This window comes from Ostrinia nubilalis, chromosome Z (genome assembly GCF_963855985.1).
Source record: "Ostrinia nubilalis chromosome Z, ilOstNubi1.1, whole genome shotgun sequence".
In the NCBI taxonomy this organism is placed as follows: Eukaryota; Metazoa; Arthropoda; class Insecta; order Lepidoptera; family Crambidae; genus Ostrinia; species Ostrinia nubilalis.
The window spans coordinates 5,116,134-5,142,713 of NC_087119.1; the positions used below are offsets into that span (position 1 = coordinate 5,116,134).

General features: G+C 36.6%; 1 protein-coding gene across 1 annotated transcript; it reads right to left on the reverse strand.

Moving 5' to 3' along the window:
- Window positions 1-584: 584 nt before the first annotated feature.
- Window positions 585-25,644, reverse strand: LOC135087238 (phytanoyl-CoA dioxygenase domain-containing protein 1). The gene is made up of 6 exons (XM_063982081.1): window positions 25,438-25,644; window positions 11,683-11,832; window positions 10,568-10,684; window positions 9,352-9,502; window positions 2,822-3,061; window positions 585-1,482 (listed from the first exon to the last, which is right to left on the reverse strand). The coding sequence occupies exons 1-6, from the start codon at window positions 25,459-25,461 to the stop codon at window positions 1,295-1,297; spliced, it is 870 nt and encodes a 289-aa protein (XP_063838151.1). The 5' UTR covers window positions 25,462-25,644; the 3' UTR covers window positions 585-1,294.
- Between the last annotated feature and the right edge of the window lie 936 nt (window positions 25,645-26,580).

Genomic DNA, 26,580 nt, shown 5'->3' on the forward strand with positions numbered 1-26,580 from the left:
TTCTCCCTTCATTATTAATCATGCGAAAATGTTTTGGTGTACCGTTCAACCACAACACGTCTAGGTTCCGTAGGTCCGCTCGTAACAATCCTGCCTAAAACATTATTTTCAAGGCTCCACCTATGTTAATAATAAACTTTGATATGTCTAGAAAACTGACTTATGAGGTTATCAAAATAAGTGCTGTATACAATGACATGATACGGACTGCGTTCGCTTTCACCTGACCGCATCGTGACAAATCCTTTGGGTGTTATTTTATTGTAACTTCATTGTGTTTCAAGTGTGGATACCAAAATTTTGGTTGCTAACGAGTTTCCGCTTTCCTTTGCGAGGAAAATTTTTCTTTCGCATACCGTTGGCTTACATAATTTAGGAGGTCGTTTTGTTAACCAAATATGTTTTTTTTAGTTTCTTGACCATAGAGAGAATAAGAGAGCAGATGAATCGTTGAAACTAAGTACGTAGTAATGAATATGTTTATGAAAAAATAAGGACAACCTACCTAACATGTACGTACTTATATTTACGAGTTTCTGTGGCTTATTTATTTCATAAAGATTGTCCAAAAATAAAACAACGTATTCCAGTTTAACATTTATTAAATGTAATTATCACAAAAAACACCAAGCCGTCAACATGGTATAATATTTATCAAAAATAGATTTGGCATACAAAAATATAAATTGCTTAAAAACAAAATTAAAACATGCGAGCTATTGTTGGGCAATTATTTCTAAATTAACGGTTTCACGTAACACTGTTATAATAACTGGTTTTTCAATTAATAGGCAGGCCGGTGTAATTATAAGGAAGTGCTTTTGTATAAAAGGAAAATGCTTTTGTTCGGCGTCAGGGAAAATAGCTGTTATACAGTTGTATTTGAGATGTATAAATATAGAAATAATTGAAAGTTATTTATGGCTGCTACTGTGGTAACCACACTAAGAGCAGGTACTTACTTTATTTTGTACAAGTTTATATTCTGAATTTTACAGCAAAAATGCTTCGAATATGTGTCTGAAAATACTTTTTCGAGCTTACTGCTCATGTTATAAAGCCATTCATTATTAAAAAATTTAAGCTTTCAGGCCGATATCTTTCTTTCAAGTAAAAGGCAGTACATTCGATTTGGATTTTCCGGGTAGTGACAAGGAATTGGGAGTTTAATTATCCTTATTTCCAACTTCAAGAGTATCTAAAATCACAGCAACGATGGAGTCGAATTACAGTCGAAATGTGGCAACATTGTACTTAAGTCTATTAATTATATTGTTTTTGACATGCTACCGCCTTAGACCATCTGAGGAGTGGTATAGAGGTTCAAGAAGGGAGCTCCCTCTCCCTCTTGCAGCCAGTTCTCTGGAGAGTAGTTGTTGTCCTTCTTCTCTACCACGTGGAAGGTGTACCCGTGGCGGCTGTTGGGCGACTTGTTGTGGGCGCTCTTGTGGACAACGTTACCATGGATGAGGATGCAGGTACCTGAAATAAATCCGCAATCAGGTTACATAGACATTTGTAGTTATAGTTGGTCCTGTTCTGTCTGGTCGACGCGCGTTTGTAGCGATACAGACGCGATATACACAAAAATCGAACCCAATCTATACACATATCATGTTTGTAGGAAAAAAGCTTTAGGATACGCCGTGTGCTTGGACTCTAAGGTCGGAACTCTGTTTCAAGAAAAAAAGGTGAATTAGATCATTTATTTTAAACCTTGAGACGTACTCGTATAAAGTAACGTTATCCATTCGAGAGGCACCTTGAAAAGTGACTTCGATTCCGATGAATAGGTACATGATATTCTTTCGAAGGACAGGTTGACTACAAAGTCACTTTGAATACCGTCTGTCTCTAGTAACGTGTCTGTAGGTCATCGATATAATTTAAGTAGGTACACTAAATTTCGTGATCCGAACATTCGCTATGTTCTACTGAACTGTACCTACTTATTGCATGCCGTGCACCTTACTTTAGTGCGACTTTGAAATGTTTTCAGTTTCTGGTTTTGTTAGACGGTCAGAACTAATGCAGCAGCTGCAGCGAAATTTGGTTTTAATTATTTCCAAAATGGAGCAAGAGTTTTCATTACGATAGCTTAAAATCTATCCTTTATAACTCTGTGTTGTAGGTTCTGTGCCACGTTAGCACCATAACAGGTCACGTTTATGAAAACTGAATAGGTACACCTACGAGTATCTATGTAAAGTTTACGTGATAGATAAATAAGCGTGGCGCGAGGTATTATGTAGGCACGAGTATTGTCAAATCATGTGAAAAAATATCATTTGACGGAGCATGATATTTTCACACTACATCAAATTTCATATGCGACTCATCGCATTTTAAATCATAAAAGTAATTGGAATAGTGTTACATGATTTGACTTTGGTTCCATGAAAGATGGGACGGCCACTAGTGTGGGATGCAACCTGCGTGGCACCGTCTCATCTTCCACAAACCTCGTCTGGGGTTGGTACTGACTACTGCTGCTGCATCAGCGGAATCCCTCAAGCGGCGCAAATATGTAGGTCTTAGTAGTACCTACCTACATGTTTGAGCCATTTGGGGTCGAGACGCTAGGTCAGTGGGGTCCCCACCAAGTGCTCATCGTCTGTACAGGGAATTAGTCAACTGGCTGATTGCTGTACAGGTGATGGGAGAGCTGACGCATTTCTTGGCCAACGATACAGTTTGAGAAATGCAGCCAGCATTCTGGGCACCAAGTTGCGTTGTTTGGACAGCGATTTTGGATATATTTTTTATTTGTGAATGTTTGGTCTGTGTTACAATTATTATAAATTATAATTATTATTATTACCTTTGCTCACAGGCACCGGCGTGAAGCTGGATTCTGGGTACACAGCCGCCGGCCGGTCGTAGATGAACGCGGGTTCCTTGTCAGGGTTCCGCGTGAGGCGTCTATGGACCCCCGACTTGTGGGACCCTGGCGCCATCCAGAGGCACCCGTTCTGGATCGTCGCGTCGTCGATAGCGATCCAGAAACCAAGAGGCGGAATGGGTTCCGTAAATAAGTACGTAGCATCTTGGTGTGGAACAACTGGAATATAAAGTAAAATGATTATTATCATTAGGTAAACCATTTTTCAGGCGGCTCAGGTGAAACACGTCCCAAATATAGTTTGCCCAAACGATAACCGTTTTAGTGGGCTGACTCTAGTTAGATAACATTGTGCGATTTTTAATTGAGGTTTTACGTTTCCAGGCTTAGAGGGCGTTATGTTATTCCTCTTTATCTTTGGGACTTTATGAGTTTACCCTCTCACTGAGTCTACGCCATAAATAAATAAGACATAAATTAACCGACCCAGCCCATTTTTTCGACTTCGAGGGAACCCCCAATTCCCTCCTCCAGTTGTTTTTATAGAGGTTTTCTCCTCGCGGCCCTGGTACAACAGGACCCCCGGCCCGTCGTAGCGGGTTACGAACCGACCCAGCCTAGTTTAACTTAAACCACTTATTCTAGCAAAAGTGTGTGGCCAAGTGGCTTTAAAGCACTCAGGTGGCCTGTTAAGGCCTCTCACTTCCAGCCAATTTAAACCGTAAACTGTTACATAAACGAATAAGTGATTTGCCTGGAAATAGAAGTTGGCTTTCTTTACTAGAGTTAGGTACTTTTTTGTGACCATAGTTTAAAAAAATTATGTTTCCGGGCGTTATAATGGCTCTAAGTTTGGGGGGATATATGAATGTATGTTACTTTTTCACATTTATGCCATTGAACCTATTTTGATGGGAATGATATTTTGATCTGAGACCCAGAATCCGGAGAGAGGGTTTACGAGAATATAGAATATCATACACCGTAACGCGGGTGATGCCGCGGGAAAAGCTAGTCTTCTATACTTATAATAAATCTGTAGAGAGGTCAATTCTGTACATGAAATATATTTTCAAAATAACAATCAGGGGGTGATTAGTGATCGATACTGATGCCAAAAATGCAATCAGTAAAATTTTTGTCTGTCTGTCTGTCTGTCTGTCTGTCTGTCTGTCTGTCTGTCTGTCCGTCTGTATGTTCCTTATAGAAACAAAAACTGGCAGGTTATAGGATACTTAGGAATTCCCACGGGAACGGGAATTAGCGGGAAAATCCTTTTGTATGAAAAATCTAAACCGCTTAAGTTAGATACTTTAAATTTGGCATGCAGGTACCTTAGTAAACTTAAAGCTTAGTTACAACATGATATTGCAAAATTCCCAAAGGAACGGGAATTAGCGTGAAAATCCTTTTGTATGAAAAATCTAAACCGCTTAAGTTAGACGCTTGAAATTTGGCATGCAGGTATCTTAGTAAATTTAAAGCTTAGTTACAACAGGATAATGCAAAATTCCCACGGGAACGGGAGTTAGCGGGAAAAAACATTTGTATGAAAAAATCTAAACCGCTTAAGTTAGACGCTTGAAATTTGACATGCAGGTATCTTAGTAAACTTAAAGCTTAGTTACAACAGGATATTGCAAAATTCCCACGGGATCGGGAGTTAGCGGGAAAAAAACATTTGTATGAAAAAATCTAAACTGCTTAAGTTAGACGCTTGAAATTTGGCATGTAGGTATCTTAGTAAACTTAAAGCTTAGTTACAACAGGATATTGCAAAATTCTCACGGGAACGGGAGTTAGCGGGAAAAAACATTTTTATGAAAAAATCTAAACCGCGTAAGATAGATGAAGGGGGTAAAACGGGATCCACGCGTACGAAGTCGCGGGCGGCCGCTAGTTCTAAATAAAATGGAGCCAACATCGTGTTTATGCAATGTATTTTAATTCCTAACAGATTTAGAAGGAATTGCTGTCATGTACGCCTAGTGCCGCGCTTCATATGAACGTTTCTTGTAAACGGATGGCTGGAACTTACACGTGGAAACCTGACACGTGTCATTTGAAATAGTAATTAAAATACTCGTGTACCGTCATCTCAAACAAATGAAGGTTTTCTAGTGAATCAGTCAACATTATTTATTCTTCATTATATTCATCATCATTTCAGCCATAGAACGTCCACTGCTCCCGGCCAGGCCTCCCCTAATGATTTCCACAATGACCGGTTGGTGGCGGCCTGCATCCAGCGCCTTCCTGCTACCTTTGTGGGTGGACGTCCTACGCCTATTTATTGTTATTAAGTCATTCATTATATTTCCAGACTCAAAAAAATATTGAACTACTCGTATTACCTTATTCTTAGCATTACTTCACATTGAAAGTAAGATAGGAATACTCAAGTCACAGACAGTTCAGTGTCAAAGTTACTTATTGATAAGTTCGCAGTTTCTGCTGGCACAGTACTTAACCTAAAGCTGGCACTTGGTTTGCTCACGGTTCTGGTGCTTACACTTGCGCGAAAGACACTAGCGCGTAAGACATTTGCGCAAAGTCAAGCAGGAAAAGACATGAGCGCGAACGGACGTTTGCGCGAAAAGACATGAAAAGAAACAAGAAAAGAAAAGACGAAAAGAGCGAAACAGTTTTCGCGTTATTATATTACACTTGTGTCTTTGCGCAAATGTCTATCGCGCTAGTGTCTTTCGCGCTCATGCCTTTTCGCTCAAACGTCCGTTCGCGCTTATGTCTTTTCGCGCAAGTGTCCATGCGCGCAAATGGTTTACTGCGCTTGTGTTTTCGCGCAAATATCTTTCGCGCAGGTGTCCCGATACGGTTTGTCAAACCCCAGTATGTACTCGTACCTATTTTAATATCGAGTATAATCTTCTCCTCCTCCTAATGTTTTATATTGTCTGAAGATCAAGCTTATAAGATTAACTTATTCTTAGCTTCTCTATTTTCTTAGTATGGGCGTATTTTTCTCTAAATATCTTGCGACTTGCTCCAGCGACTTATGTACCTAAATCGGATTATAAAATATTTTTATAAACTAATCCTATTATTGAAAATGAATTATTCCGAAATAAGCTAGTAAATCCCCTTAGCTACGTATCTGTTAAGCCTGCTTAAGTGCAGCTTATTTTTCTTAGATCGTCTGGAATTTTCCAAATCGTTTATTTATAGCGTTAAGAGAGTAGACGTATTTTTCCTTTGATACATTTTATTTACTTACACATTTTACAAAATTATTACGTAAAAAGAAACATTATTAGATCACTATGAAAGCACAAGCTACTTTACTAAAATGTTGAGTAAAATATTCGCATTAATCTTAGTAATTTAATTTTGTTCCACGCATTATAACTAAACCTAATTCATAGTTTTAAGAGATTATTCCTTATCCAAACAAATACGTTAATAACACAATTATCCAATTTTAAACAAAATGGTCCTTGAATATGTAGTTAATTTGATTTCAGTTACTAGAATAATTTTAAAATAACTCCGCAAGAAAGAACTGAGATGAAACTGGTTCCTAACAAAAGGGTTAAACCCTACCGTTCAAAATTGTATACGGTCAGCCTCTCATTGATACTCGTACTTTAACCTCGGAGTCGCGATACGCATACAATGAATGGTCAAGATCGTTCAGTTTCCTCTATCTGCAAAGCTTTCAACTGAGGGGTGAACTAGATGGCGGTGGCCGCACTTGAATCGCGATTGCATTTGATTTTTTCCGAATCAAGACTACGAGTGCATCGCAAGTCCATCTATCATCTATGGATCGTAGATACATGTCCACGTAAGAGTGGCCAATTTTTTTAAAGGCTCCCTGACATTAATGTCATAGCCTAAGAAACCATGAAAGTGTCTCAGTGATACTGACCTATGCAGAAATAGCATACGGTGGAACAGAGTCTCGTGGACAATGTTTGATGAGTATACATATCGTAGCCCTCTAACGTCGCGTAAGTAATTTTTTTTTTGAGATATGTAGTTTGAGATATTTATGCCATGTGTTAGGTATATGGAACTGAAAGTCGCATCGTTTGGGCCAATATAGACAAGAAGAGTTCGAAACGAAAACTACAAATACTAGGCTGAGTTGCACCACCTAAGTTTGACCGTAACTATAACGATAACCAGTGCTTTTTGTATGGAGTTTGACAGATTTGTGACGTTTGTTAAAGTTAAAATAAAACTCATAAAAAAACTAATTTATTTCTGTAAATAGGCTTAAAAAAAGCACTTTTACACGTCCCAGTATTAACCCTACCACTGCTTCTGGACAATAAATAGGCCAGTGCTGAGAAGAAGCAGCGCAAGAAACTCAGTCACTATTGTCAGCCTCTTTTTCAGAGGTTTACAGGCTTTTATAAGATGGTGCAACCCAGCCTTAGTTGGTGAACTCTGCAGTTTTTTGTTCTCCTTTGTACACGTTATTAGTAGCAATGATAACAACTTAATTAAATGTTAATATCATGTATCTGATACTATTTATTTTAGTACGTACCTATAATTTATAAAAAATGTACCTAAGTAAAGGAAAATTTAAAAGAATCGAGTTTGCCACCTTGGGGTTGTATTTGTTAAAATGTATTGTTTGTGTCTGGAATAAATAATTGATTTTCTTCTTTTAGTTTCAAGCTAAATTAAGTTTCTGTTTTCCGTTTATTGTTAAAGATTCTACACACGATGTTGCGGGCTTGGTATCTGCGGCTTTATTTTAAAAGAAACATGTCGAGGGCTTGTTCTTTCTATGACCATTTTTTTTTAAGTTTATGCTTACTTTTTCTTTCCGTTTATTATTAAGATGTATTCGAGTCTGTCAGCCGTTTGGTGTAGTGGTTCTTAACGGACTAAGTACTACTATGCCGAGGTCGCGGGTTCGATTCCCGCACAGTACAAACATTTCGTGTGCATGAACTTAATGTCTGTGCTGGTCTGGGTGTTTTCTATTTATAATGTGTATGTACGTATTTACAAGAAAAGTGTTATTTTTATATCCGTTGTCTACCCATAGTACAGACTAGAGTTGCCACGAATAGTGATTTGGCCGAATACCGAATACCGAATATTCGGCAATGCTGTCGGCCGAAGCGCCGAATATTCGGCGGCCGAATATTCGGCACAAAGTACATGCTAGTCGAGCGCGTAAATAATAATACGACAGGTTGCGACCTGTCTCCATTGCGCGCGGGCGGTGTGAGGCTATTTGACTGTTTCATTCAATGAGGGTTTTCGCGATTGAAAAATCCGCCAGATGACAATACGGGAGGTCCAAATGCTGCATGATTGGTGGATTTTGACATATCTGTCAATGTCATGTCAAAAATAACCAATCATGCAGCATTTGGACCTCGCGTCTACGTATTGCCATCTGGCGGATTTTTCAATCGCGAATCCCTCATTGCGAGTAAATCACGTCACGGCACGCATTGTCAGATTAATATAAATTACAAAATTAAAACGTTACGATTTTGCTGAAAAGTTTGTTCGTTAGTTCTTTTTCAAATTGTTTGTTCATTAAAAAATATCACCAATTTATAAAAAATCGGCCATATGGGAATATTATGAGATTTGTAGTGAAAATAATAAACTGGTTAATTGTTTGCTGCTCTGAAACTAAGTTGTAATGATGATGAGTCTAATAGTACCGATGACGATTCTTCTCCACGTCGTAAGAGAAGAAACTTGAACAAAAATGATAAGTCATTTGAAATACACCGACAGTTTCTGGAACTGCTTTGAGGAAGTCGCTAAAGATAATATGCGAAATAGTAATGATGAGGAGAACGTGGAGAAGAATACTGTGGCAAATGAGATGGATTTTTATTTGAAATCAAATCGACTAGATCGGAAAGCTGATCCTTACGTCAAGTGGTGGTCAGCTAATGAAAAACAATACCCAAACCTCTCGAAATTTGCTAAAGTTTATCTTTCTTCTCCCGGGAGTAGCGTGTATAGTGAGAGGTTGTTTTCTGAAGCTGGTATCATTTATGATGAAAAGCGTAATCGTTTGCTACCGTCAAATGCTGAAAAACTTGTTTTTATCCATCACAACTTACCGCTGATTAATTTTACTTATTAAAGAATTGTAATTTGATAATAAAGACAAATCTTGATTAATATGATGTGTCTTTTTTTTCCATGATTTGGTATTCGGTATTCGGCCGAATAGTACCTATTATTCGGCCGAATACCGAATACCAAACAAAGTGGCCGAATAGGCCGAATACCGAATAGTAGCCGAATATTCGTGGCATGTCTAGTACAGACCGCTTAGTTTGGGAACTTCGAACTCCTCCTATGTTCTTCTGATTAATTTCGTTGCGGGTCCAATGACAGTTTAACTTTCCTGGACAAACTTGGCCTTCACCGGTTGGGTTTTTATTGGCGGTCAAGCTGCAGATCCTGGCTACACAGGAGTTGCAGTGGTGGGAAAGAGAGGTGGGAATAGTCCCGTGCTTAGTTTGGGACTAGTCGCTGTGTAGAATTGAAGTTACCTTCGCCTCCGATCCGTGGGTTCTTATAGATGTACATGCTCTGCACCACCGCCGGTTCCTTGAAGCCGAGCTGGTGGCAGACAGCCTTCACTCGGTCGCTGTAGGTGTAGCACCTGAAGATCGGGTGTAGGAGGTGAAGGGCGTGGCCAACCTGGAATAGAATAAATACTATTTTCTTAATTTCAAAATTATAAATAACTGATAAAATCGAACTGTCTAAGGCGGGGATTAAACCCACGACCTTCCGCTTGCCGGGCGACTTCTCTTCCATCTGAGTTACGCGAGTAGACACTGGATGAAACCGTCGAAATTTTCAAGAGTAATACGCTGTTACGGCCAGCGTTTCGCATGCCTTAGGCAGTTCAATTTTTTCAAGTTATTTATAATTTTCAAATTATTTTGAGATGCAACTCTTAACGGTAAAAATTAAATAACTATGTACCTATTTGCAGTCTTGGTGGTGTGCCACGATATTTCCCTGCATTGAGCACCCTTCTGAGGGATAGCGAACTCGAATCGGTGTCTCCTCGGATCCGTGATGCTAATAGCAAGCGGAAGACCAGCTTCTTGTCATGCTGCTAAAGGCATGCTAAGCCTCAAGGCGCAGTGGCTTTGTACATTGTTCTGTTTTTATTTACCTTTTATTCTCGTTGTGTTGTTATTTAATATGTATTATGTACTTTGTCAATAAAGTTTTTCTATATACTCGTATCTATTTTAGCACGGATTTGCCGAAAACCTTGTTTATCTCGGATTTGTGTCTCGTATAGGTTATATTGAATAAGTGGGTGGTAGGTATTGTTTAAGGTTACGCAATCGACATTATACAGGATGACTTTGAAATCGTTTGCATCCTTTTAAAATAAGACTCGACTTATTCATGATACAAAACGCACAGTTACAACACTAAGCGACTGCAAACATTTAGGCTGAGTTTCATTACTTAACTTTGACCGTAACTTTAACGATAACCGGTGTTTTTTTGTATGGAATTTGACAGATTTTTGACATTTGTTAAAGTCAAAGTAAGATGGTGCAACTCAGCCTTAAACTTCTTGACATTGGAATACTTAATTTTAGTTTTCTTTATATGTAGAATCCGTAGTAAGTAACTTGCTACCCGAACGAAAGTTCGGTCATGATTAATAATGTCCATGCTGTGGGCGAATGTTGCGTCTTTAATGAAAATCTACAAATATTTTAAATAAAATAGTACCTTATTTAATGCTTCTGCAGGGTCCACTTTTAACTTCCCATCGTCTCCGATCGCTCTTTCTTCGTAGAAATATCTGATTTTGTCGTTGCTATTCATGAAGTAGTCATCTTTGGTGCGCTGTAAAATTCAAAAAGGAAATTATTAGGTTGCATCTAAAGGGTAGAGTTAATTGGAAACTAATTAGTTAAACTAATAACTTAGTTTTATTAAGGGTAGTCAGAAATTCCTTAATACCAAAAGGTATATTTTCAAGGAACTTAGGCTTAAGCATCCATAAAATGTAACAAGAAAATCAGTGTTCTTTCCTGAAAATGATAGCCAATTTACGTTGATAGGACTTAGGTCTTAATTAAGAAAAGGCAGCGAGGGTAGATGAAGTTACCGAAAGCGTTAAGAAAGATACTTTCCTAGGAAGTAGGTACGTAATACGAGTATTAGAATTTATAATCCGTAGGCTGACTAAAAAACTATCATTTGATTGGGTTTGACAGGATTTCGATGGACTAAATTGCGATTACGTACTTGTATACGAGTACATTCAAAAGTTAATGAAATTGCTTGTAAAATTGAAAATGTGTGATATTCGTGAGGTTAGTTCTCTGTTGTCATACGGCGCATAGCTGACACAGTTTTGCATAGTGTTTGGTATAAATAGTTTGCACTTATGCAGTTAGCAATAACTATGGAAAACTGTGCCAGCTATGCAAGCTAAACTAAACTAAGCTGTGTAGCCAGTTTGACCGAGAATAAAAACCCAACCAACCAGTTAAGGTCAAGTTTGTCCCGGGGAAAATTAGCTAGGGCTGTGGATCTTACGAGTTCGAGTAATATCGTTCGTTCGTTCGTTTCAGCCAAATGACAAAGGCCTAAAGGATTTCCCGCGACCTTCACCAGATCGTGGTCCACCTAGTGGGAGGACTGCCCACACTACGTCTTCCAGCCCGTGGTCGCCACTCGAGAACTTTTCTGCACCAACGGCCATCGTCTCTACGAGCTATGTGCTCCGCCCACTGCCACTTGATTTTAGCAATTCTGCGAGCTATTATGTCGATCACTTTGGTTCTCCTGCGGATCTCCCCATTTCTGATTCGAGTAATAATATCAGTAAGTTTTACCTGTATGTCTTGTTCATTGGTGGTAGCGAAAACAGTCTTTTGCTCCGTCTCAGGTACATTTTTGGCGAGCTCTATGCCTGCAGCTTTGATCTCGTCGCATTCCGCTGGCCGTAGGAAGTCTTCTAGCACTACGTAGCCGTCTTGTTCAAACTGGAACAAATAAGAGAGCTTAAATGAGTTTGCGAACTAAAATTAATAAATCGCCTTGTCGTCGATCGATGATAACTAATCGTTTGTGCTATTTATCGGCTACCACACTTTTGCGTTACGTTTCTTATACCCTTTACCTATTACGAGTATACTATCTAAGTATGAATCAGTAATAACGTAATTAATTGCAGAAGTTCAAGCAGTTTAAAATTTTCCTGGCCTCATTAAAATTTAATTTTCAGTGAAGATATTCAATTTTTCTAAAGTCTTAAGAGAGAATAATTAAAATTTAATGTTCACCCTAGATTATTGGAAGAAAGAGAAAAGGTAGAGTTCTTTACCTTTAAAGAACGGAGCAAAGAATCCAAGATTCTCAAAAAAATTCATCCAGAATGGATCAGACTTTCATGATAATACTTTTCTATTGAAAAGAAGACATTGAATGCTTTGAAACTTATTTTAGTTTGAGTATGTATCTGTAAATATACCAAATATTTGTTATAATATCATCCCCATGCATATTATCAATCGATACTTAAAGTACATACTCGTAGTTCATCGCAGAACTTTGAAGTTATTCAAGTTTTCAGTATCATTTCACCCAGGCAAATCAAGTTGGTTTTCCAATTAAGTCACCCATGATGTCTAGCTAGTCGTTTTTCAAGGGGAATCCATTATTAATAATGAACAATACTGATATTTAAAAGCTAATAAGCAAACGTTTCACGAAATAAGCAAGCTTGATGTTTGCGCTTGAAGCAGTAAAAGTTAAAATACCTTTTCGAAAACACAATGATGCTAAAATTCATTCGCAATTGCTTGCCAGTGCTCGCTTGGAAGCTGTATGAAGATCGTATCTTTCAATATGAATAAATGTCGAAGGTAGCGCGATTGGTGTTGTATCTTAATAGGGGTTCTCCTTTATGAATAGTAACCTAAATTCTAGAAAGCGTTTAAATGTAAAGTTCACCTAATTTTTTTATGAATCTTATTAACACCCACGAAAATTAAATAACAATATTTGAAAGCACGCATTTATTGTTGCAATTCACGAAGGCGAGTGAGCTTTACATGTGTGGTGGCTCGCTACAGTTCGTTTTTTCAAAATGTGCATGTACACACACAAGTAAAGCTTACTCACCTTCGTGAGTTGCAAGAACTTTACCTGCTTTTATGCTTATAACTTTGCGAATATGTTTACAAAATAAAGACTCTGCTCGATAACTTTAAGTAGCAGATAAGGTATTGGACGATTAAATTGTTTTCCTTTTAAGATCCCAAGCACTTTGTAACCGGTGAACTATAAGCTTCTGTTCTAAACAACTTTGCCAAGTATCCAAAGGGGAGAGTGCTCGAACTGGGTCGTGTTTCTGCACCAATGTTAAAAAACTTTGTTGTTTTGAAAATACGTTTTCAATATGCAAACAAGTACTAAACAACAGGTGTTAAAAGTAATCCGATTGTGTAAGAAACCTTTTTTAGGTTTAACCAGAGAAATGATAATAAGTAATGGGCTATTTTTAATTATGCAGAAAACTCAACTACCTACCTAAATGATTCTGCAAACCTTCCATTATTCGTTAAACTTGAAATTCTTATCATACCTATTTAATCCGTAATTAAGAGTCACAGTATGTAATAAAAGTATTTTTATTTTTCTAACTTTAGCTCTAGAATACTCCACTCGTAAAAGCACGACTCAAATTGACAGTCAGCAATCGTAAGGTTAACTAGACTTGTAGTATCTCACAAGCTGAAGCATTTTAACCCTTAACACCTACCTTTTGTTTCAGTCACATAACCACCTATCTGGAGTCTCTCAGACTCATTTCTTTTGAGGACTCTGAACAAAAAACTAAGTTGTCCAAAGGTAAAATAAGTTAAAAAAAATTTTTTTTGCAGTGTTTTATTTAAAAAAAAAACATTATTATGGGCGTCACGTAAACAATATAAGACATTTCTTATAAAAATTTGCCGGAGTCTGAGAGACTCCTGGTAGGTGGTTAAGGGTTAATGCAGTCTCACTTAAGCTTGGACCCGCCAGAGCTTAGCAACACGTAACAGTTCTGACTCCGAAATGCTTTTTGCGTTATTCTCTACGTTATAATTTTGCATTGCCATACGGTCGCGTAAGGCTGCGGTCTCAATGAGAGCAGGGTGAGAGACTGGCGATAAATATGCCTTTATTGGCTGAGCTAGAGCTACTCTGTAATTCCAGTATAACCAGTTCCAGTGTAACTTTACCACAAGTTTACATTAGATGTGCTCGCTAGCGAGTATGTCAAAAAATCTATGATTTTTTTTTCTTGAAAGTAGCCGCTAGGGTTGTTGCCCAATATGTTATACATTTACTTAATGTCATTTTTTACGCAGTCGCTAGCGAACACACCTAACGTAAACACATGGTAAGTGCACAGCAGCTAGTTTGACCGCTAAAACTACAGTATGTATTGACGACTATCTACGACCGTGGCTTTGGTGCGTGAATTTCGTTCTATCACAGAAAAGTTTTGACGCACGCGTGTCCCCTGAGTTTCAAAATTTTAATAGAGTTAACTACTTCCGTATTCATAATTTTAGTACGTATCGATAAATGGATGGATAATTCTATGGCTGTGCTCATTTCTGGACTGTGAAAGTGTGAGCTCTGTGAGCGAATACGGTAAGTGGCGTTTTTAAACTAAATAAACTACGCACTAAATAATTGGCAAAGAAACAAAATCCTATGTAAGACGATAAACAAAGCAAGAGTAGGTGATTTGGAAAAATTGTGTCATTTATGAGCTTTTCTATTTAAATACTTTCCGTTGTAAGCCAGAACATGGCCTACGCTTCAAAGGCAGATGGTGTGATTTTCTAGAAAACACAATATTTTGACACAAAAATATAAATACATAGAATTAGGTAGGTATGACGATTGTAAAAAAGCAATAAGTAAATGTATACTTATTTAAAAGTACATAAGTATTTATTTATGTAAAGGCAATTTTACACATCCATATACTATGATTTATTCATATAATTACTTAGGTAAAACTAATAATTTCATCAACACCTGAAAATAGTTATGAAGACAAATTAAACATAAATCATCGCACATCACTTCAAGTCAATCGCACAGCTTTAAACTAAATTAATTAATTACAACAGCAAAAATATAAATGCGGAAAGCTTGCATAGAAATTAACGCCCGTATTCACAAACGATGCTTACTTAAGTGAATCAGCAAATCGAACGCACAGCGTTGAATGGAGCTCTGTGATTGGTTCACCCTGTGCATCCACGAGCACTGGGAGACCTCACATCCTGGGATCCTGCATTACTCGATCCCACAAAACTGGACTGCCGTGGGAACGAGCTCTTAAGGCTGATTTACACGTGTTAAGTAGATAAGTAGGTAACTAAATTCTTAACTTAATTTTAAGTTCTTTTTTATCCACAACGAGGGAGCTCTTGGCCTGTATCTCACATGATGGTAAGTGATGATCAGGCCGAAGGCGGAAGCGAGCTTCACCCGGAATCCTCAACCACGGAGGAAATGGCTATCTTACCTCTAACTGCATGCCGGAACACAACAATGTTGTTAACATTGTTGTTATAGCGACAGACTTAGGTAAGATGGTGGTAGCTAGCCAGGCAAACAAGCCCTACCACCAGCCAAACCGAACAGAAAAATCTGTCCCCACTGGGAATCGAACCCGGGACCTCTGCGTCTGAAGCAGGTGGTCTTACCACTAGACCACAGAGGCGGTTAATTGCGTCTAAACAGTAACTTGCGACTTAAAATTTAGTTGACAACTAAATTTTAACTTGCCACTTGCTACTAAATTGTGTGTTTACACGCAATTAATCACTTAAAATTAAGTTAATAATTAAGTTACCTACTTATCTACTTAACATGTAAATCAGCCTATACGCGTAGGAGTTGCGTCAGTTTTCTAGCGTTTTCAGTTACTAAAATTTTCGCTATTCAGAATCAAGTATTGTGTTACTTCGCCTTGTCAATTAGTGCCTAAGATTTTTGCTAGTATAAGTCAGTATTGTCTTACTGTAAGTACGTGTGTAGGCCCATCTTAAAATATCTTAAAGTCACGCACTTGAATAAGGACAACCTTTATCTGTCTCATTCAATAATACGAGTGAGGATTTATCTAGATAGTACATGTACAACATTTGCTGTCTTTCCATATCTGTTACTTTTGTTGACTCATGATTGACTAAAATGTTATTCATACTTATCAACAACTTAGGTTGGGTAAGTTGGGTTGAACCATCTTACTTTACTTTAAAATCTGTCAAACTCCAAACAAATAGCACCGGTTATCGTTATAGTTACCGTTAAAGTTAGGTGGTGCAACTCAGCCTCAGTGACTAACATCTCAGTTCACCTCAGCCCAGTCTAGAAGTACCTGACAGTCTTTGCTAACGCTTGACATTGAAATGATAAAATGCATCGATTCTCATAATGTTTCGAAATTATTACAAACAACATCTCTTGCTAGCAATAGGTAATGTGACTTTGTTGATTTACTTACTAAGTCACATTAATAAGTATTACTAAGGCTGAGTTGCACCACCTAAATTTAACCGTGACTATAACGACAACCGGTCTGCAAGTTTACAAGCATCAGACATTGTGGTTCTGGGTAGACCATATCAGAGGCAATAACCAGCCAACTATTCAATAAACATCAATATTCATTTCTGCACCATTAAACAATACAGTAACATCAGCGGAGGATTCATTATAAAATGTTGAAAGCGTTGCCGGTGATATTAATGAACTATGCAAAATTAATTAAGGTCCGGTAACTCATAAAGGCTCCGAACGTAATTGGTATTATTACCCGATTGGAGCCAGTGGTCAACTCTACAAGTTGCTAAAAGCGGCTGTTCTTTCCGTTTCGTTCACTCATTATCGTAACTCTTTGAGTGCGAACGAGTCGGAAGGAGTCGGGAGATTCTTAAAAAAGTTTGAAGTGTTTTTGGTAGTTGAAATTGTTATGTGGATACATCCCCAGCTACACCTGAATATTCGCAACGCCGTTCACGGGCGCGACCTTGTGAACCAATTACAGGTCGTGATGGAATCTTTCAAGAGATAAGTAAAACATTTCTTAAGTTACTTAAAGCTACTAAAATTACCTGGATGAGAATTGAATATTACGTGTCTACAAGGAAAATCATATTATGTTAAACTTTCACCAACATGACCAACGCACAAAATAAATACGTTTTAAACAAAAAATCACACTTTTTCTTGATTTTCTTCATCTTTATTATTGCATGCAAACACCTTATAATTCACATCTGTTTATTATTCTGCATAGCGTAAATATGTAGTGCGTGATGAAATAATTTCAATGTAAATTATCAATGTTTTTATAATGATTGTATAATAACAACACGAGTGTTTGCATCATAATTACATTTCGTTAAATTCAATAATGAGATAAATTGATGTACATAAATAAGATTACAAGCACACATGTTTGGGACCATATAATTAGCAAGAATATTTTCAACTTGAGTCGTTAATTTTTTAAGACCATAAAAGTTATTCTGTTATCAGGACTATGGCCATATTTGGGAACGCGACCCGAGCTAAATGTCAAATTAATTATGAATTTTAGAAAGCTTGGGATAAAGTTCAATTTCTCACTGATTTCTATTACAAAGAAGTGGCTGTTACGATGCCATAAGGGGAACAGAATGACCTATCAGATGTGACTCAGACAAATGCCTGCTTTGTAACATGATATTGTAAACACGTTTTGTACTCAAGAAACTGTTTAACATGGTTACCAGTAATAGCAGTATTAGCTGTCCATTTGTAGTCCACATAAAGCTACCTTGATGCCCTTTAGAATAGTTCTTTCTATCCTAATAAACTACGTAAAGGTACATAGTTTGTGTTGGTAAGTTTGTACGTAGTAAAATTTGAAAATGTAGGTAGGTAGTATTTATCGAGACTCTACATACTACGAGTGTACAGGTATTTAACGTAGAGAGCTTAATTAAAAACGTCGTTGAAATGAATGTCACCTAACTCAGTCTCATCTTGGTTTATCTTAATTTAATAGTCTCAAACTCTTGCCAAATATCTCATACCTAGTACTTAATATCCAATTTTATAACGGATTGGATATCAATGGATTACAACTAACGTAATAATTTTGTATCCTATAGACAAAATAATACAGTTACATATAATTGGAAAGTTTCCAAGTAGGCAAACCTGTATCTGGTTTACCTGGTTAAGATTGTATAATCTTCAGTCCGAGTTTGCGATTATGGCGGACGATATTTGGTTGACTATTCAATTACTATTCAGTATCATCCAATTTTATCCTTAATGAATAAAACCAAAACGAATCCCGGAAAGTGTTTACGAGTCATGAGAAATCTGAAATGCGTAACGTATTTTTAGGCAGTGAAATATTTTTAGAATGCAGTGCTCAGACGAAGTGCTCGCGTCACACATTTGGCTTGCTATGGCATAAGGTTAGTCATAGACATAGCTAGCCAGCGTACTGAGGAAATGGAGTAAACGAGCTATTTCACTTTTAGGTTGGTCCACGGGCCAAGTCAACGGTTTGAATTTTTAAATATTTTTTTTTCAGCAAATGGGCCGCCCACCTTGAATATTAATTAATTAAACATAAAATCAACAAAAATCTGCTCTAGAATCTTACAGGGGGCCCAGTTGCTGGAAGAAAAAATATTTAGAAATTCAATCCAGCTACTTGGAATGTGGACTTAGCTAAAAGTGGGCCAAGTCACTAGAAGATACGTGCGACTACTTTTCACACATCTGTCTACATGTGTGAAAAAAATCTGGCGTTTCAAACTACCTTTTTTTTTTCAGAAGGCGCCGACTACCTTCCATTTGGCGCCCGGAGCATGCGCCCCGGTTTGCCCCTAGATCCGTACCTGCCGTTTCGGTGCGAACTGCTAAAACACCAAAGTAAATAAATGGGTCGCATAAAGCGTGATTCCCGGAAAACGGATTCCTCATTTTTTGGGAACAAAGAAATACACAGTAGATCTGCAAAGATTGTTCTGTTCTTGGTAAGCGATATAAAGTATAAGGATTATTTTAGATTCGTTGTTCCAGTTGTTGTAGTTTTGTGTTCATGTTTACCTTTGGATTCCAAAACTATTGAGCGGGTTTAATATTTCATTTGTGTATGTTATGTTTATTTACAATACAACAGGGATCTCTACCCCTCTACTCGTCTATCAAACAGCAGTTTCTAGTGAATCGAGACTTCTCATAGATAATCGTATGATTGGCTGGATGGAAGGAAACGGATTTCTGAAACTGTAGGTCTGTAGGTAGGAGAATAGCAACACTGCAATATTAAAATATAACACTGGTCAACACTGAAAAATTTTCCAGAGATTTTTTGTTTGTTTTCAGTAAAATTAAGTGTGCTGATTACGAAAATACCATTGGTTTTTTTCTAGCAGCTCTAGTTTTCATTTTATACCCAAGTTAAAAATTATTACAAAAATACGATTTTTTACGTACGTTATTTAAAACAGCAACTGTGGTTGTGGACAAAAATGTCTTTTATTAGATTTTCTTGAATGCTGTGCCTGTATCAGATCCCGAGAAAGATTCCAGCAATAATTGGCCATCATAATATGTATGTCCCATCTGCCTTGGTAACGTTTTTCCATAGAGCGAATATTTTGGTAAAACCTTTCACCTTCCATCTCCAAGGTTATCAGGAAATCGATCCAAATGAGAATGTAAATAATGCAGTTTAATGCTCATGTTACATCCTAAGTCTTTCAAATTAGACAACATAATATTAACTAATTGGAAATCGTTATCTGATTCATGATTCCCAAGAAAATTTAGAAAAACTAAAACGAAACATTTCCAGGTTCGCTTTTCAAGTTCATTCATAGATTCCACAAAGGTTGGGTCTTTTATAAGTTGTCTAAACTGTGGTCCATCGAAAATGCCTGCTTTCAACTTTTCATTGTTCAGTCCAGTAATTTTTTTTTGACAGATAAGCAAAACATTTGCCATCTTTATTAGGTCTTTTACAAACTGCTTTAATACCAAGTTTTATATGGAGTGGTGGCAATAAAGTTCGGTCTTGATGAACTAAAGGTCGATTTATTACATTTTGTTTAGCAGCAGTTACTGACTCCCTTAGTAGCCACACTTTTTGAGTCCAATGTTTGTTTTTGTCGCGGCTGTCCCATAAACATATGAAACATGGATACTTAGTATAACCTGCCTGTTGTCCTAAACGAAAATTCACTATTTTCAAATTTAAACAGATTTTCCAGCTATACTCTTCATACTTTAGTATTTCCAACACCAAAGAAATGTTAAGATAAAAGTAGTTAAATTACGCAGATTTATCGAAGGCCGTGGTCGATTTACGATACTTTGCGAAGGTATATAAGCCACAAATAACACAAAAACTATTTGGATCGCTTAAACAACGTCTTCCCTTCGTAGCCATTGTTTTAATTGCGATTTTTTTTAATGTACCCGTTTAAATTTGACGAATAATGCTCCGTCACCTTCAATACGGGTAGAATGAAAAATCTCGAAAACTAGAGCTGCTACGCAAATTCTGGTGTCATTTTTGAAATTAGCACACCATAATACTTGAAACATAATAATAATATTCTTGGAAAATTTTAAAAAGTTTAAATTTGTTGGGCAGTGTAATGTATCTATGACATGTTGAATTTTATCCTTCAAATTGGTATTTATGAAGCCGTGTTTGTTTTTACTCCATTGTTATTACTTCACATTCGTTATGATTTCGGAAGTTTGTTTTCAGCAATATTGTTTGTTTATAGAAACATTCAATTTATCGCTCGCGAAGTTTTGAATCGCGTTTTCCCGGTTTCCTTTGGGAATTGCAAGGTCTTCAAACCAATGAAAGAGTCATTATTCAGTATTCCTTATTCATATGCCACTTCGAGTCACATTTTTCTCTCTGGGGCCTTCATACACGTGTGAGGCATAAAAAAGTTGATCCAACAACGCATTAAAAATATTAGTATGGCAGTAAACGCGGGTCTTATATTAAGAGACGTGTGGCAGTGAATTTCTGAGTTGCAGGCGCATAACAGAGCTGTGGTATTGGCAATATATCTACCTATCTCACGTTCCCTGCAAGTTCTTTAAAGTCAACTTTCTAATGGTAATTCAGTAGCATCAATCATTTTTGTTTGACTTCAAATATTTGATGTAATGAGAAGTTATTACGCATATTGAAACATGAAATCGTGAACAAAATCTGTGACGAATTATAATGGGGGTGAAGCCATAGTCTAGGAAGGAGTTGGATATCACTATATCTGAGATCACTGAGACTCTTAATCGTTGCTGCGTTTTTATCCAAAGTGTTGTAATCAAAGAAAGTTTACTCAAAAAACATAACCCTTTTTCTGGCGCAGTCGGGTAATTACTACGATTAGTCTGTAGAAAGCTCAGTCACAATGATACTCAGCGTCATTTAATTGCAAAATTTACGAAGTAATAGGTTTAGGTATTGCCGGGTACCTCAAGGCTTCTTCATGATGCTACCATGGCATGGATGAGAGAGCCGAATAAAACCATTGCCATTCTCGTGTCTCTTTATCGGATTCTACGACCAATAAAATCGTCACATGGACACTTGACCTTCCTTAATAGGTTGGACAGACAGCACTAATCGAGTGTTAATATTATATTCTGTATAGATTTTTATAGTAAGGCTGACGTGACGTGCATCGAATTACTTTTTGAGGAAGTCACGTGACTGAGCTTATTGGATTAAAACCTGTTTTAAATATTGAATTATACGAAATATTGTTTTTAGCGCATCAAAAACAACGGATTTTACATAAATGGTGGTCACCACAAGCCTCAACAAATTACACAGCCTTAATGGCACTTAAATGAAGCTTTTAAAACCTTTTACAAACCATGGGGCTCGATAAATTAAGCCATGCATTATTGATGCGGTCATCGATTATAATGATTTTACGGGGCAAATGGTGGCTTTAGTTGTAAACTAATTTAAAATTGCGGAATGAGTTCGTGGCATGGAAAATGGACTACGCATGTTAGTTTCTTTATGGTTGCATTAAAGATAAGAACTAAATTTTGGTTCTGCACCTAATTTCCATAGCGTAAGGTTTTTATTTGGTCGCTTCATAAAATATGTTTTTAGGTATACTCGTAGAAGTATCGCTTTTTAACATGTTTGTTAAGCGTATTAGAGTCGTTTCAATCATATTGTTAGTGCAGTATAAAATTTAACACCAAGGTCTTGTACACTATGTTGCATTGGCAGGAAATGCGAAGTTTACTATACTTTATAGAGCGACTATGACGGATCGAATAATTATAATAATCATACATATGGATGACTTCTGTCACATGACAGTCACGCTGTTTATGGCATAATTTTTATCATCCATCGGCTAATTGATACTTTTTATTAATGCATATCAACTACGACGTAATTGATCAGTAAAAAGATATGTCAGACCATAGCTGGACATCTGGCTTTTCTGATACAAGCTGCAGGGGGATGAACAAAACATGACATATTTTTACACAAGATGGTTAAGGTAAGCTGGTAGATATTCCTGCTACTTACTTATGCGCACAAAATAAATAACCGACTTCCATCGAATTTTTATTTATTGACACTTTATGTAAAGAAAGATTTAGTACCAATAATTTAATGTTCCTCCAAATGAGCTTCAAAGCAGATCATTAACTAATTATAAACTTTGCGGGGGTCTTAGATATTACTCAAGAAAGTATCACTTAGCAGTAGCTACTGTAACTTATATTGACTGCTATGCCGTCCAATAGGTGTGGTGAAAACTTTAAAAAATTTTACTCCTTAAAAAATCTAAATCCAAGTAGCTAGCCAAACATTTTTTTATATATTTTGTTTACCTATTATTTCATATTAAGTAGCTTTACATTTACTAACCTTTACATTCTGAATAATGTAAACTGTTTATACTTACCACTAAAATGGAATAAAGATGAATCCCTAAAACTAATAATTGGGGCCGTCCATATATTACGTCATTCTAAATTAGGGGGGGGGGGGGGGGTTGGTCTGCGGATGACGGTAAATGATAGATAGGGGGGGGGGGGGGTGTTTCGAAATTGACGTCATTCTTATTTATTTATTTATAGTTTATTGTTCACGTACAAAAAGGTTATTTCTAAAAAGAAATTTCTTCCAGCACACCTAGTAAGTGAGACTGCAAATGTGAGAGGCGGCTAAGGCGCGTACAATACTAAAATAACTCATAATAAACATACATAATGCAACATAGATGTACACAAATACAGTAATAACTACAGATAAAATACTCTAACAATAATATTACATAATATAATACTAGCTGCCCGCCCCGGCTTCGCCCGTGGTACTTACATGTATTATACATACAGTGTGAGTCACGTTAAAGTGGGTGAAACTAGACCTATTTTTATCGACAAAAAAGAGGTCAAAATTTTTTTGAGATTTTTTTTTTATTTTATATAAAATTTTTTTTCTTCCAGTTATTTATTGTAAAGAAATCGTAATAACTTTTAAACTAAGAGGTATATCCTGATCAAATAAAAACAGTAATAATGCTAAATAATAGGCGATACTAAAAAAATACATAAAATACTCAGAAAATGCCAACAAATAATAAAAAATTATACTTTTTGAAAAAAATCTGCTTTTAAATATGTGTTTTTTTGGTTATTTGATAAATTTCTCCAAAAATGCCCCTATAACAGGTGGTTTTTCTTACTTTGTATTATTCTCTATCGTATTATCTTTGTAAAACCAAAAATCGCATGTCTCTATCGATATCACAACGTTTGCAATGATCGTTTGAACTAAGCCTCTCCGGGCGCGCCATTCAACGCTTCGTTAACAACGAAACTGAAAATGGGTCTAGATTTGTAATTTTGATAAATACGAGTTAGATTTCAAATAAAAACAAAAGATTTAGAACTAAAATAAGCATTTTAGTTAAAATTAAAATTGTCCCTACCTGTAGCGGAGAATAATGTTGTTGCAGGCCTTTGTTCAAACGATCATAGCAAATGTTGTGATAGGGATAGAGACATGCGATTTTTGGCTTTACAAAGGTAATACGATAGAAAATAATACAAAGTAATAAAAACTACCTGCTATAGGGGCATTTTTTAGAGAAATTTATCAAATAACCAAAAAACCACAAATTTAAAAGCAGATTTTTTTCAAAAAGTTTCATTTTTTATTATTTGTTGGCATTTTCAGGGTATTTTATGTATTTTTTTAGTATCGTTTGTTATTTAGCATTATTACTGTTTTTATTTTATCAGGATATACCTCTTAGTTTAAAAGTTATTACGTTTTCTTTACAATAAGTAATTGGAAGAAAAAAAATTCTATAAATTTAAAAAAAAAAAAAAAAAAAAAATTTTGACCTCTTTTTTGTCGATAAAAATAGGTCTAGTTTCACCTAATTTCATATGTACACTTTAACGTGACTCACACTGTATAAACCTTCCTTAAGAATCACTCTATCTATTAAAAAAAAAAGGTGATTCTATAACCAAGTGTTTTAATTTTGTAATGACGTCAATTTTGGGAGAAGGGGGGGGGGGGGGGTCATTAAGAAATGACGATAGGATGATTGTAGGGGGGGGGGGGGGTCTAAAATCTGAAAAAATCGATGACGTAATTTATGGACGGCCCCATTCTACATACATAATTTATAAAATGATGATTTATGAGAATTGATGACTACGACTTGAGGAGCTCGTGTTATATCTATGCGTTGCTTGACTCAAATAGAGATGCTCTATTGTTTTCATTTCACACGACACCTAATTTGCTTTGTTCATCATCATTAAATCATGGCAAGGTAAGTAAAGCAGGTTTATGAGCTAAAATATCTTTATTGCCTTTAAAATAGACACAAGGTGTCGGAAAATACCTGCTTAGTAAGTTTTAATTTGATCAGAGACTGGAATTTATAAAAGTTATGTCAGAAATTAGATCTAGATACTTTTTTACTATGATAATGCAAATGAAATAGCCTCTAATGTATCAAGAAAGCTCAAAAAGGACCGCTTTCGCTTCGCGAACTTCAAAGTGTAATCTAATAATACCTTCTAATGGAAATTCAAAGAGAAAATCATAAAAACGAAAAATAAAACAGATGTCATAATAATATTACCTATATAAACAGTTAAGTAGATACTCATGATTTAATATAAAATAATAGATTCTTAATAAAATATACATACAAGTTATCAACGAAATAAATGACTATCGCACAGAGCAAACATTATCGCGGGCCGCCGCGCTCTACAGTAGGTACAAATGTGTGGGTGCATATTACTTGTATTATTAAAATTATTTCGTTACACTGTGATAAAACTTAAGACATAATGAACCACAAAAGATTATTTGCTGAATCAAAACCACGTGTGTCATCACGTTGAGTAATAAATGAACAAAAATAAAATACCATAAATAAACACATGACCTCCCGGATAAGTTCAAGGCAAGATTGTGGGAGCAACACTGATTTTGACTCAAATAACCAATATGTGTTAATGTGTACCTGATTGCGTATTGTGTCGTGCATTTTGCCGCTTGTCAGGTTGGTGTTAACAGTCGAGAACAGTCCAAGCTGTGGCACTCCCAAGAAACAAAACACAACTAACTCAGAATGAGTAGTGCGTGCTCACATGGAATGAAGTCGCGACCACAGCTCTCCTACGCAAAACGCACACGCTTACTAAATTCAGCATCCAACGACAGCTGCGCATTGCTAAATTGTTTGAACATGCGTGTAGAGCGCTCGATGGACCGGCACCGTCAGAAACCAGTCGTCAACACCAACGCCTGCGCGCGCGCCGTGTGGTGACGCAGCACGGGGCGGGGGGCGCGTTTGACAACATCTGCAAACGATTGACGTTTACACCAACTCGACGGCCAAATGTGAACTCTAGGCGCTTGTAATAACATCCATTTGAACATTTATAATTTTGGAGCTGTACTAATCGACGGAAAATGTAATCCGATTTCTGTATTACATAGGTACTGTGATATTTAAGTATATCACATGAATAGGTCTGTTGAGAAATGAAATGCATTTTATGATTAGATATTCATAGTTTTAGTTTTAACTAATTTATTTGGCAAACTATGGGGTCTAACTAAATAATGACCTACACCAATTTTGCGAAAATTTTATAATGCGATAGTTATTTAGAAAAATAATCAAAATAAAAAAGAATAAATCTATTAGGTAATACAGAACTTTACATAATTTGTATTGGTATCAAATTTTATGTAGAGTTCATACTGTATCGTTAGAAAGGTTACTTGCTATCGTCATATACATTATAACGCTATCAATAGGTCATGACAACTTCTCGACCGGGATTCTCCGCCTACATAAGTCAATCTCTCGCCAAAATCGTTTCGTCATGAATCAGAAGCGCATTAGGAAATTCTTTTCGTGCTCACTTACTCATAGGATGCACAAATAATGCTGTATTTAGGGTCATTTTAGATAAAAATTGATAAGTAGTTGTACAGATGACAGCACGTCAAGTTATACACTGTGGCTTTAAAAAAGTATTTAAGTATGTTTATATCCGTTGTCTAGTACCTACCTACTCATAGTACAAGTGCAAGCTTTGCTTAGTTTGGGACTAGAAGCGTAGTGGACATTTCCAAGGAAGGATATTTATTGATT

What these genes read in the sequence shown, in the direction of transcription:
- LOC135087238 (XM_063982081.1), bottom strand. Translation starts at nt 25,461, where the DNA reads ATGCACGACACAATACGCAATCAG. An exon ending in CCAATGAACAAGACATACAG is followed by an intron (nt 10,685 to 11,682) that starts GTAAAACTTACT and finishes TGAATTTTACAG; the next exon opens with CGCACCAAAGATGACTACTT. An exon ending in CCCACGGATCGGAGGCGAAG is followed by an intron (nt 3,062 to 9,351) that starts GTAACTTCAATT and finishes TTTATATTCCAG; the next exon opens with TTGTTCCACACCAAGATGCT.